Below are 14137 nucleotides of genomic sequence, written 5' to 3'. Positions count from 1 at the left end.
AGTAATAAAACTCTGTAGGAATACTATAATTTTTAAAGTACTAATTTTATTGGTACAGTGCTTCCTCGCTTATCCGGTATTTGCTAATCTTGATCCTCGATAATCCGACCGGTTATTCGAGAAGTAGATTTGTTTTATTAAGCTAAAACAAATGTTTTATTATAAATACATATCTAATTTGTTTTCTATAACTAAGCAAGCAGTATAAAGCTTCGTCGTAGTTCTTATATATTTTTTAAACTTTTCCCCCGGATACCAGAAATATTTTTCAGATGAGTTAACTTCAACTTTAAACAAAAAGAGTCGTAGTTCATCCTATAAACAATAAAATATTGCCTGTCTTCAGAACATTTTAATTACCTACAGAAAATTTACTAAGGTAATTTTATAACAAAATAAATGTTTTTTTTTAACTTTCTATTTGTTTATTAGCTTATGATGTTTCTTTTCAAGGTAAAATTTGTTTATTTCTCCTGGAAAAGTTAATACTGTAACACAATGCTTGTGGTAACTCTTTGAAACAGTTTAGTATAAATACAATAAATTAGTAGTTTTAAACCTTTTTTAAACTACTGCGTTTGACTTGTTACTATTTTAATCTGTAAACGACTGAATCTTCAAGCTAAAGTATAAGATACTTTAAAGTTTTATTTAACCGTAAGAAAACTAAGGTAGCTTACTGTAATTTTTAAAGTGTTTTATTCGTTAGTTCTTCCCGTTAAGTTACATATTTTAAATAATTTAGTAAATTGTATTTTTAGAGAGTCTTCGGTTCATAATAAAAACAACCTTTAATGAACATTGATCCGTAACTATTTTTACTGTGTGTAACTGCATATTTAAAAAATTGTTAAAATACTATTATTAAACCTCTTTAAAGAATGAATAAAAGTTTTTATTACCTACTCTCTCTGCGTTTTGTCATCACCGAGCTTTACTATTTTTTGTCTAATTTTTTAACTTTAGAAAAGAGTTTTTGTTTTAATGTTATCAGTTTTTTTGATTAAATTTAAGCACTCTATTTACAAAATTTCAGTTAACATTTGGATTTTTTGCTAAATAATTTATTTGTGGTATTACTTGTTTTTGTAATAAGTACTTATTAAAGAATTTTTTTAGCTAGCTTATTTTTTAAAAAATATTATTACATTTTCGTACTTAGTTTAAAGCCGAGTTTCCCAGACTTATTTATATAACCACTCACTTAACAAAATCTTAAGAAACAATCAGGCCCCTTTGTTAGATATCGCCCTTTTACTAACTAATTAATTATTAGTTGATAAGACGCACTAGTTATTGGTGAAAAGCGTATAGCATAGGTCGCAATAGCTATACAAATGAACTGCTTGTTATTTTTTGTAGCTTACACATGAAAACCCAAAGTTAAGTAAAAATATTGGTTTTTGAATTAATTGGTTGTTTGCAAAACGATCTACAATGAATGATCTTAGTTTTTTAAATGTATAATTTTTATTTTTTCATCTCGGTCAAAATTCAATTCTTAAATGAAGAGGTTAATTTCAAAGTATTTACGATTCTTTTGCATACCTTTTTTATTTTTGACAACAGAGTTAACTACTGATTGTTTGTATTTTAAAAATGTAAAGTAAAGCAACACTCGTAAGTTAAATTTTACCAAGTTCGTGCTTCATTGCTATCTTTTTAAAGTTTATTTTGATTTTTTTTAAATTAAGTACAGTGTAGTACTAAGTCTGTCAATACATACTTTTTGATATTTATTTTCATTTTAATTTGACTATGAAAAATACTTTTAAAACTCTATTAAATTATTTAAGTAATATGTATAACGTTTGCTTTGATTTTAAACTTAAAAAGTGTAATAAAAGTAAGATATAAACAATTCAACAGTAAATTAATATTGTTGTACTAAAAACTATAAAATATAGTTTAAAATATAGTTTAAAATATTCATAATGTCTACTTTGGTTTTTTTAGATTTACATTTAACCTTTAACACAACACATTTAAAGTGGTATATAAATTTTACAAGTAGTTTTACATAGCTATTTCGATTTTGAGTAAAAAAAGATTTAAAAATTTATTATAATGTGCTATATTATAATGTACAGTTTATAAAGAAAGTAAGATTTAAGAGATTTTATTTTAGTATAAAGGTCAGTTTTTATAAAAAAAAGAAAGTCTAAAAGTGAACAAGTTAGTCGAGTTAATTTGTAATTGTATCATGTACTTAAGTAGACAGGAGCACACTGGTGATACAACCACAAAAAAGGAAGCTGACCTAGTTCCTTCCAAGCATTTTTTTGTTCGGTTGTAAACCTCTATAGTATCATAGTATGCATCATTTTTCCAATGTCCTCCAGTATGTACTAGTTTAAAAGAATCAACGTTACCGTCCAGAGAAACCATGTTTCCATTACTATGAAGTTTGCACATATCAGAAGTACGACACCATGTGTTTGTATTTGGGCTGAAAACATAGACCTAAAAGTAAAATAAAACTTGTTAATAATAGTTTGTTTTGTTTTAGTCTTCTTTGACTTGAAATAAAAAAACTTAGGATTGCTTAAAAAAAAATATTGTTGTTAATATTATTTAAATAATTAGTACAAAAATACATTACATATCCTACTTATTAATAAATAAACTACATACAATAAAAACCCTAATTCAAGATAACAGTTGCGATTATACCTTTTAGGGCACTAAAAAATACTTTGATAAAGTTCGTAGTTTAATTTAAACTAAAATGATATTTTTAACTTGAAAAAAAGTTATTGCAATTATACACTGTAAAAAAATAAGTATTTTATACAAGCACAATTGAAATTTAAAAATTGATTTTTTTGTAAATTAATTAATTTTAAAATGTATATAAGTAATATTACACTATCAATGATTTGAAACGTTATAACTATCGATTAACTAATTAACTCGGACCAACTTTTTTTGTGTTATCTCCAGAAACAAAAATTTGCGTTTGATCGAAAGAAGTAGTTGAAGTTGGTGCAGATAAATGTCGAGGCACATTAGGAGATCGTAATACTTGCCATAAATCGCTTGATGGATTGTAAATTTGTACAAAAATATTGCGGGTCTGAGTGCTTCCGATTATAATTAGCTTACCATTACAGGCACTTGCTGTGTAGTTGAACATTTTTCTGTTAAATTACTTGTTTTTTCATTTAATTTTTTTTTTAATATTTATTGCCTAACTTTTTGTCTAAGACAGGGATGTCCAACCTATGACCCGCGGGTATAGTTTTGTTCGTTTAATTTTTTGAAACGGTTCTTTAAACTCTTGAATAAATAGTTTAACATCTTGTATAAAGTAAAGATATTTGATATAGATATTTTCATTTCCAATTAAAAATATTGTTTATAATGTTGTAACAGTACAAACAAACTTTGTCTAAGTACTTTTTTTCTTTATTGTAACTTTTATTGAACTGAACTATTTAAAAGAAGCTCTGGTGGGCAAGCGTAAATATTTGAGTTGGAAATATGGCCCGACACTATAGTTTATTGAAGGACAAAAATAGCGCTCAAAGTATTTGGTATAGGACCTGGTGCACGAAGATCCTTACGGTTATCGAGTCGCACACCACGGATACCTTTTAATGTTTTGTACAGGACATTAAAAGTTAAGACATATTCGGTAAAAAGAATTTTTTAAATTTTTGCCTAAAAAACTTTTATTGTTAAAATGTCACAGAAAAAGTTATAACATTAAATTTCAAAACAGTATCAATTATAACAGATAAAGTTTGAGTACTTATCTTTATATTCTTGAAAACTTAAAACTTAACTTTAAAAGAATAAAGGAATTATGAACTCTGATTTGAAGTGACGAAAATACGATAAAATTCTTTGTACAGCGTTGTGAAAATTTATTTCAGTCTTATAAGTAATTTTTCAAAAAAAAAATCTAAAAGTTATACATAACAAGTAAAAATGTGACCGAGCATAGAGTAAGAGTTTTTTAAAGGGCTTTAACAATATTTACTAAATTACGGATAGATTTTTTTAAATTAAAGCATCTTAAAAAAATCAATTGTTAGAATCAGTTAGATCTTATTTTTAAAGATAGCGTAGACGTGATCAATGTTTTGATAACATATGAATTTTAAATGACTATCACTTAAAAAAAGGGTTAGTTGCTAGAAATAACTAGCGTAAAGTTTTCTATATGATGACCTTGTAATAAATCTGACTCCACATTTTTCACAATTAAATAACTTATACATGTTAACTTGTGGACTTTAAAAGTTTTATTTATTAAACAAAGGATAAACAAGTAAATGATTTTCAACTTGAACTATCTGGAAGCTTTATACAACTAGAATAAGTACATAAATACTTCAATTATAAAACTATGTCTTTATGAAAAACATACATTTTTAGTGCTAAAAGATAGTCCTAAATAGTTAACTGTTTGAATAAAACTTATAGTTTACTAGCGCAACCTCAATCTCCAGTCTATTATTAAAATAGAAAAATTGTCGATCACTAAAAATTTTGTTGAATATGATAAAGCTGGCTAATAGTCCTCAGAATAGATAAAAAATGGTTTATTTGTTAAAAATACGAAATAGAAAGTAAACATTATGAAAGTTATAACTAAGGAAAATAAAAATAAATTTACACTATTTATTGGTTATGTGATGTCCCTTTTTTTATAAAAAGTTTACTTCATTTCTGGAAGTACAAACGGAGACAAGCAGTGTTTTATGAGGTATTTAGGCCTATCATCTTAGAAAAACAGTTCTAAACCATCCATAACTCACATAACATGAGACTTTAGATTATAAAATCTTTAAATATATTACAAAGAGCTTAAATAATTCTTAGTTTTTCATTGAGGTCTTAATATTGCCTCTCTTTTGTTTTTAATTTTTTTGAAAGTTTAATTTAATTTTTTTCGTATTTTTTCTGGACTATTAATATGTACTGATTATAAAAACTTTAAAAACATATAACTTTTAGCTAATTCAAAAACTTCCAGTTCAGTCTGTATATATTTAATCTGATATAACTTAAGAAACTATGAATCTTAGTTTATTGCCCCACCTAGTACGGTTTTAAAAAAGTTTTTGTTGACGTTATTTTCATTTGTTTATAGTATAAACAATTAACTTCACCGCACGATCTACAACAACAGCATCCAAGACAATCTTACGACCGGTTTCGTCCTTATTAGGACTCATTAGGCAGGAATAGTCGCGAGAAACCGCTGTTGTGATTTAACCAAGCGGGATTAAGTACGAAGTACTGAAGCGACCGTTTGTGGGTAAAGTTCGAAAAATTGACGTAGGCAAATCTTAACAGCCCAACGTCTTAGACATTGTCAGCTTAATGTGAGATTTTACTCTCCACGCTCGTTTTATCAGTTTTAGCCAGTATTTATTTCGGCCATCGTCAACAAGTTTATTTATTTACATTTGTTTATAGAAAAATTAGTTTATTAAGATTAGTTAGTTAAAGGTAATAAAGAACTAATCCATATTAACTAGTTGGCTTACTTTGGTGCATGCTGTTTTATCTCAGTCCAAGAGTTTTTATGTTGGTCATAATACTCCACGTCTATGCTCGATTTACTAGATGATGCCTGACTTCCACCGATAACAAACACTCGATTATTTAACTGGCATGAACAATGAAACGATCTAATAAAATAAAACGTCACTATCAAAATATTACAAACTTTTACCAATTTTTAAGCTTTAATTTACATAGTTTTTTTAGTGGTAACAAAATACTATTTTCTTTAACTTTTCTTTCCAGACCTTTTTTCGAGTAAAAATTAAGTTTAAACCATTAAAATGTTCTAACAATTTCAACTTTTCAATAAGCATAACTTAAATTAATTTTATTTTGATTTTATGTTATGAAGTACTCCGAATTTAAGTTATTTTAATTATTAAAAGTATTTGTTTAAATTCTATTGTCTCAACTTTTATAGTAAATTTATAGCACTTTATCAATAATGGTTATAAGTAAGTACTCTACATGAATAAAGTTTGTTGTAAATGTTATTTGTTATTAACTTGTTTACTAATAAATGTACGTTAAAAAAATGTTTTTTTTTTATTTTTATAGAAAACACTTATCAATGTTATACTCTTTACCTTTTACCTACTTTTTAAAGTATATATAATTTATCAGAATTCCGTAGAATAATAATTTTATAAATTTAATAGAATCATTGTCGGTATTTAATATATTGAGTACTATTCAAAATGTAGTTATCATATATGGTTTGTATTATAAAAGATTTTTTTAATAATTTCAACTAATTAAGTGTCTAAACTGCTTAACATATTTTATTCATTAAGTTATTCTAACAAACACTTTGCATTTTCAATCAGTTTTTTAGATTTACATTGTAATCCTAGTTGATTATAACCGAAGATATATTTTTTGTTACCATAATAGTGTTTTTGAAGTTTAAAATCTCTAAAAATAAACGCAAGTAAGTAAGGATCTATTTTCTTTTTCCTTTTTATACCAGTTTAACTTTAGTTTAAATCAGGTTAATACTTTATAAAAATACTAATGAAGTTGTTATAAATTTAAAAATTTCGCTTTAAGCTTACGCATGTAACTCATAAATTTTTAAGCACTTTTTATATTATTCAAGAACTTTGTGGTAATTTTGATTAACAAACTAAGCATAAACAGTACTAATATATGTAAACTAGAAAAACTTTAAACCTGCACTTATTCATATCTGGAATTCGTCGCCAACTATCTTCTTTGACGTCATAATGCCAGCATCTGTTAATAACAAAATGTTTGCTAGCCGTCGTTGATGAACCTCCTAAAATTTATTATTTGTAAAACAAACTTTTGAAGATATACTCACAATGTTGACTGTTTAAATTAAATTACTGTAAAAGTAAATAGCTAGTAATCAAAACTTTAGATAATTTAAAAAAAATTTACTTTAAAAAACAGAATAAATTAAGTTATGTCTTATTTAAAATTGTGCAGAACTTTTCTAAAAATAAAGTTTATTTACTTAGTTTTATTCTTGACTGTCTAAGATCGATAAAAATATTTTTTAACTTGGTTTTTATACTACAGTTGTACAAAACTTGATTTTTTTTTAAGTTTAGCCTTTTATAAAAAACAGCTTTAAGAAAACTACTAGAAGTATTATAAATGCTAATAAAACTTAAATTTTCAAAAGTTTTCTTTATAAATTCAAACTCTATTTTGATATACTTGCGAACATACACAATAAAGAAAAAAGATAAGTAATTAACAAGTTGTAAATTTTATTACTAGCACGGTTAAATAGATAGCCTTCTCGCAATAGAGTTGGATAGCTTTTTTTTCCTAATGTTACGTTATTACTGTTTTATGGTGCTTATTTAAATTATTAAAAAACTTCTATATTTTACATATGGCACATGCAACGGGTAATGAAAAAAATAAAAAACTTTGGTATACAAACTAACAGTGGTATTATTTAGTTTCGTTAAAATGAAACTATGTTTTGTAATTAATAGTTTTCAAACGGAGGAAACTTATAAACAAGTTATACTTGACTGTAAATGATAGACTTTTTTTATTACTTTTTCTTTATAATCCAACGCTGGACTAGGCATCTAAACCTCGGATACTTAGACTAAAATACGAAAACAGACGATAAAAAATACAAAAGTTCGATTTTAGAAACAAATTATGTAACATGAGTTAAAATTTATAGTTTGACATAAAATCATCAAACTAATGAAAAAACGAAAAAATGTATACACATAGAAAGCATATGCACTTAATACAGTAAAGTACAATACACTCAATTTAGACATCTGCAAATTAGTTTTATACTACAAATTTTACTAAGCATTTTAACAAAACACAAATTTAGCTTATTCTTATTTAAGTTAATTAAATGTAGTTTAATAAATTGAGCAATTGTCTTAGCGTCGTACAATAAACTTTGTTTTTTAGTAAGTAAATAAATTTAATACTTACTTAAAATTCATTTGACTAATGTTTATTAATTATCGTTTTCATAATAAAACAGTCAACTTATATGAAAAACTGTGCATATTTTTCTATTAGATACTCATAACTAATATTTCGATTATATTTTTAGATGCAAAGGCTAAACAGTAAACTTTAGTATTTTCAAAACTATACAAACCTTGAAATGTTACAGTTACAGTAGTATTATAGTTTCTTAGTATTACAAAGTTTATCAAAATTGTTTGAATATTCTGTTAAATTACTTACTTCTAAACGAGTAGCACCATTTTTACAATTTCACTTACCAGTAACTATGACATCACTGTTATACTTGCTGACGGAAAACCCTCTAAGACCCCTTTCAGGCCAACTCGACTTAGTTACCCAATTCCCCTTTCGTTGTATGTAACATACACAATTAGGTTGAGAAATATCACCATGTTCTGCTTCTCCTAAACTCAAGCCTCCGATCAAAATAATGCCTTTTTCACATCGATCGTAGATTTCATCTTTTACTGCAGTACTTAGATCTTCACTACACTTTTCAACTGGACTCCAACACAATACTTTTCTTATCTTTTCCAATACTAGCTGCTACTTTATAAAGTTTAGTTTGCAATTAACTATTTTTTATGGGCATTTAAATTTGTACTTAAAACATGATTTTAGCCTTTGATTTCAATTACTATTCATCACCTGTTAATTAGTAACAATACAGAAAAATACTGCAAACTAAGTTACATAGAATTCTTAAAAGTATATTTTTTTATGTCTATCAATTTTCCTATTCGTTTTTGAAAAAAAAACTAATTTTTAAAATAGTTTTACTTTAGATAGGTTAAAATTTAATTCCACTTTCTTACTGAGGTTACTTATATTTTACTATAACAGTTTGTATTCAATTTTTTTGATTATAAATCCACAGAAATCTTAAAAGTTTACTTTTAATATACTTCTTACTTTTATGTTTCGATTTGATTGCAAAAACTGATTGTGAACTAATATCTGAAGTAGTGTGTTTGATGGTATTCTTTTCCAATGAATCAGTTCAAAAATATTTTCTGCTTCTTTTAATCGTACTGATATATCATTTTCTAACCATGTTAAAACAGCTTCTAAATTATTTTCCTAGATATTAATAAACTTAATCAACAAAAAAATTAAAAATGCTGTTTAAAAAATATCAATTTTAATTTTTTTATACTACTATATAGAAAATAAGACCAAATTTTCAAAAATAGTAAATTATATATTCAATGAGTTCTTAAAATGCCATTAAATTACATACAATTTCTATAAGGAAAATTTTTTTTAAAAAGTATTTAGTAAAGTTTTTTTAACGTATAACTATTTTCGTTATTTATTAACTATAATACATACAATTTTTATAAGATAGTGACCCTTTTGTTAAAACACGATAAGCATAGATAAAAACTATGCATAGGTTTTAACATTTTAAGAATTACTTCTACAGAACACTCTACGATCAGTATTTTAGTTCTATACTATATGTTATTAAATCAAAGTGTGCACTCGTGCATAGTAATGTGCATTAAAAATGTTTTGCTGTGCACAGAAACTAAACGAAATTTACACTTCTCGATAGCTATTTACAAGTTTTAATATGTTATTTCAATATAAAAAACAAATAAACTACAACAAAATAGTTTTTAGTAGAAAAAAAGTTTAAATTATCTAGTGTACATAAGACTTTCCCTTCAAACAATTACTATGGACAACTTTTGAAAAGTTTGAGATTAACTTCTACAAAATCAAATATTAATACACCATATTTATTAAACGATAAAAAAACGCTCAAAATATTTGGTCCTAGGACCTGGTGCACGAAGAACCATACGGTCATCGAGTCGCACACCACAGATAACTTTTAATGCCTTGTCCAGGGCATCAGAACTAAATACAATTTGGAATTTTTACTTAATGTCATGTTTCTAAATGTTAAATTCTGAGTAATCTTGGTTATATTATAGTAAACAAAATACGAGTTACCATTGAAACTTTCATCAAGCATACTTTTAAACTAGTTCATAACAGTATCTTTCTTATTTCTACTTAAAAGTTTTTTAAGTTGTTTAAACTTGCGTAAAAATCTAACAGATAAATGTCAAAAATGCTAAAAACTAATTTAAAGTTTATTGTATTTTTTTGTGAAATGGTTTAATTTATTTTTTAGTATCACCTCATTATCTTGATGGCTCACAGGTTTTGAAAGAACTGCTTTTAAATCGTCAGCATCAACTTTGCAGCCTTGATCGCGCTCTTTCAATAGAACATCGTGCAAGTTATTCACTAAAAATCTTTCTGCTGATAACTGTTGCAAAACGTGTCAATAAACAACTTTCGTCAGACTAAATTTTAATAATTACACTGTTCTACTTCTAGTATAGGAACTGGTTACAAGTATTTGCGTAAGTTAATTAAAAAAAAAAATTCCAAGAGTTTAATTCAGAAAGGCAAATAGAAAAACAAACGACATTAAGTAAAGTAATCTTAAATTAACTCTTAGAAAATTGTCATACGTTTTTTCATCACTAATAAACTATTTTAAAGCTTAAAATTATAAACAAGTTTATTTACTTACTTTTAAAGGATAGTAGTTACTAAAATTTGCTAACTTGACAATATCTAGACAATTTGTAGCATCTATTTGATTGTGTACATACTCAACACAAATATCTACAACCTGAAGCAAAAACTTACTATAAGTCTACTTGTCATATCATAATATTTAGAAAAATTTTTTATTTATTCATTTTTTTTATGTAAATGATATAAAGGAATATTTACAAGCTCGCAAATAGCTGAACTATTATTTTACTTTATATTTTATATTTTTACTATATGTCTTTTATTTTTATGTGATTTATTTTTAGTTTTCAATATTAACAATTATGCTACTGAGATAATTATGCAGCACAAAAATTAGATTAAATAATATTTTTTAAAGAAGTTATATTGTTTTAAAACGCAGCTTTATACCTAACATTTGAACTTTTATATCAAAGCATTTCCAAACACTAAAACCTATAAAAAAGCTACTGTTCTTATTTCTTTTGAAGTTAGTTTAATATATCGTTTCATGTTTGTAACCTATCAGTGTTTTACTCGAAAAAAGTTACAAATCAAACAAATTTACTTTTGATAAAAAAATTTAAACAAACATTACTCCTGACTGACACAACTGTTTATTGTGAAAATATCTGTCTAATGAATCCTAATGAGGCCCAGGTAACCAAATGTCACATGGACTATTGTTAATAGTCATGTGGTGCAGTCTAGTCTTTATATACAAACATTAGAAAACATTAACTTAAAACAAGTACTAATTGTTGTTTATATTCTCATTTGTTTTAAAAGTAGCATAACTTCGTATTTTAAAATAAGTTAATCAAAAATTTTAAAAAAAATGATGGCTTATTGTAAAATATATCCGATAATTCAGGTTATAATTCTATACTTTTAATTTTTATAAATACTACAAATGTGTTTTGTACAACAAAATAAAGTACTAGTTCATAAAACTTTGGTCAAAGAAATTATACAGATAAAAAAGACTGAATTTTAAAAATAAAATGCTAACGTACTTTTTCAAACTCATACAAAGTTGCAGAAGCAAGTAAACTTTCTACATTAGTCTGATTCAAACAAAGCTTTCCCTTGTACACGAAATTGAGTATCATTTTTAAGTCTTCATTTGGTATGTTCTGTTAATGATTTTATGATAATAATAAAATAAAAGGCAAAGTGTATGAGTTAAATTTCTAAAATTGTTAAATCTCAGCTTAAATAAGGCATATTGAATGACTCAAGTTGCGAAACTAAAAAGTATTATTACTACAACCATTCTAACTTTTAATAAAGTAGGTTTTAGATACTGGTAAAAACATTTATTGAGCAAAAGTTTGAAATTTCAATGCAAAATTATAAACTAAACTTTCTTATAATACTAATTTCTCAAATATACTTTTTTTAAACATAACTAAGCAAAGAAAGGCTTTCAATTTTTTAGTTTGGTAACTATAACAGACAAAAAAGCTCGTCCAATAAAGTACTTGACTCAATTAGTTATCATTATACAACTTTTTAGTAATGAACATTATATAGTTTATATAAATTGTTAATGAAAGTTTTTTTATTTTATAAATTTAGTGTTTCAACTGAACTTTAGTTTAATAGTATCAAAATAAGCTAGTCTGCATTCTAGAGTTTGCTAAGACAAACGCTCAACGCATTCTTATAAAAATCTAAACAAGCTGCATGTTCCTTACTGTTTTGAACACTAACACGAGCATGATAAAAACGTTTTGAAAATAAATAAGAATTTTTCTAATCACTAACATTTATTTCACACTGGTTATCGAAAGATTCTCTCCAACCTCCATCTATAGTAGCCCTAAAAAAACTTGAAAATAAGCAAAGTACAGAGCGATGACATGGAAATATTTCACCATTGCCAGTAACCAGAGTATAGTCACACAAATTCGGACTGACAGTTCTCATTTTGTCAAGTCCTTGCAGCAAACTCAGAGAATGATCCTTGATGTCTGAGTATAAAAATACATCCATTTATTTGGATACTGGTAAACTCTGTATATTCGAACTTATCTAACAATCTATTTCTGCCAATGTTTTTAATGTATTACTGCATTTTAGAGTTTTATTTTTTAATTGCTTAAATTTATACACAAATATACTCAGTTTAAGCAAGGCAGTGTAAAATTATTTACTTATATAAGATAATTAGTTATGTATTCTTTTTTTTAAGTTTTACAATATTCATACCTTGATCAATTTTGGTATAGAAAAAAATCGCAAATTTTACTTATATTTATAGTAACAAAAGCTTTACGCAAATAATCTAACTAAAAAAAATATAGTTAACAACGAACAACTATATAATATTAGTTTGTATAATTACTACGGTAAACAGTTAATCTAGATGTTGAATTAAATTTTATTTCATAAGAAAATAAACCTAAAAAATTAAAACTTTATAGTTTTTATTAAGTAAAACTTCGAATTTAATAACTCAAAAACTTAAGTATAACACTATAAAATACTTGGTGCTATATATTTTAACTATTGGACTTTTTTTTCATACATTTAGGGTATGAGTTCTATGGCGAAAAATATCTGAACAGCTTTCAACGCACAGTACTTTTAAAGTATCATTTTAGAATAGTACAGCTAGCGCTTTACAATTAAAAAGCCTTTTTAAGTAAACTTGTAAATTAAAACAACAGTCTTAACAATGAAAAAATGTATGTAAAACTATAAGTGGTCTAACCCCTTACTTAGCACTGTATTATATATAAACTTTCTCGTTTTTACAATAAACAGTTGTTAAGTTTAGAGTAGTTTTATACAAATTCTTAATTCTGTTCAAGCATTATAAAACAAAGAATAAATATTAATGTCACTGTTAGAAACTTTTTTCCTTTATATACAGTTTGACTAACTAAAATGACCCAACTTGATTTTTTTGTATAACTACTTAAGGCTTTCTGTCGATAGATCAAAAAATTTTATCTAAATGTTTTTAATGCAAAAATATCTATATACTGTTTTTTAAATAAAAAAGCTATAATTTAAAACTTTCTCTAAGTTCCTATTTTTTCTAAAGTACTATCATTTAAAGTAAACTTAAATATTTTAAACGAGCTTCGCAGTTTAAAACGTTACCAATCACCGAGCTGCGAGATATGTTACGAAGATAAAACGTCACAAGTTATTTTTAGCACAACTTAAGTCAAAAAGTTCATTTGAAATACTATTGCTATTTTTTATTTTGTAGTATAACTACTATTACTTTTCCAAAAAATTAAATTAAACTGAAAAGAGTTTATAGTATAAAATTTGTATTTATTTATAATATTTTCCAACAATGTTTATCCGGCTTGTTTGGAGTTGCTGCCCGCTTGTGAAAACCATGTTTTAAACAATATTTTTTAACTTTAACACATAATTATATACAAGTAACATTTAAACTAAGCGAAAAGACAAACACAATACATACAGTTTAAAAGATCTTAATTGCATTATTTTTAATTTGATCAAGTCCAAAAGAATACAGTAAACTAAGTTAATTTGAATTTTAAAATCTTATCGTAAGACGTTTTCGTTACTTTTTTTAATCATTCTAAACCTTTACTTGACTAAT

General features: G+C 25.5%; 1 protein-coding gene across 1 annotated transcript; it reads right to left on the bottom strand.

The window, feature by feature from the left end:
• Window positions 1-2039: 2039 nt before the first annotated feature.
• Window positions 2040-12589, bottom strand: LOC145848681 (kelch-like protein 30). Its single transcript, XM_082953986.1, has 10 exons — window positions 12316-12589; window positions 11562-11681; window positions 10559-10660; window positions 10157-10288; window positions 8917-9084; window positions 8262-8550; window positions 6694-6799; window positions 5502-5645; window positions 2924-3140; window positions 2040-2463 (listed from the first exon to the last, which is right to left on the bottom strand). Exons 1-10 carry the CDS (start codon window positions 12541-12543, stop codon window positions 2137-2139), a joined length of 1833 nt encoding a protein of 610 aa, XP_082810112.1. The 5' UTR covers window positions 12544-12589; the 3' UTR covers window positions 2040-2136.
• Window positions 12590-14137: the final 1548 nt, after the last annotated feature.

Source organism: Thalia democratica, unplaced genomic scaffold, assembly GCF_965202585.1.
Source record: "Thalia democratica unplaced genomic scaffold, ktThaDemo2.hap1.1 HAP1_SCAFFOLD_1599, whole genome shotgun sequence".
Classification (NCBI taxonomy): domain Eukaryota; kingdom Metazoa; phylum Chordata; class Thaliacea; order Salpida; family Salpidae; genus Thalia; species Thalia democratica.
The sequence above is the reverse complement of the archived record's forward strand: the minus strand, read 5'-3'. Positions and strand labels throughout refer to the sequence as shown.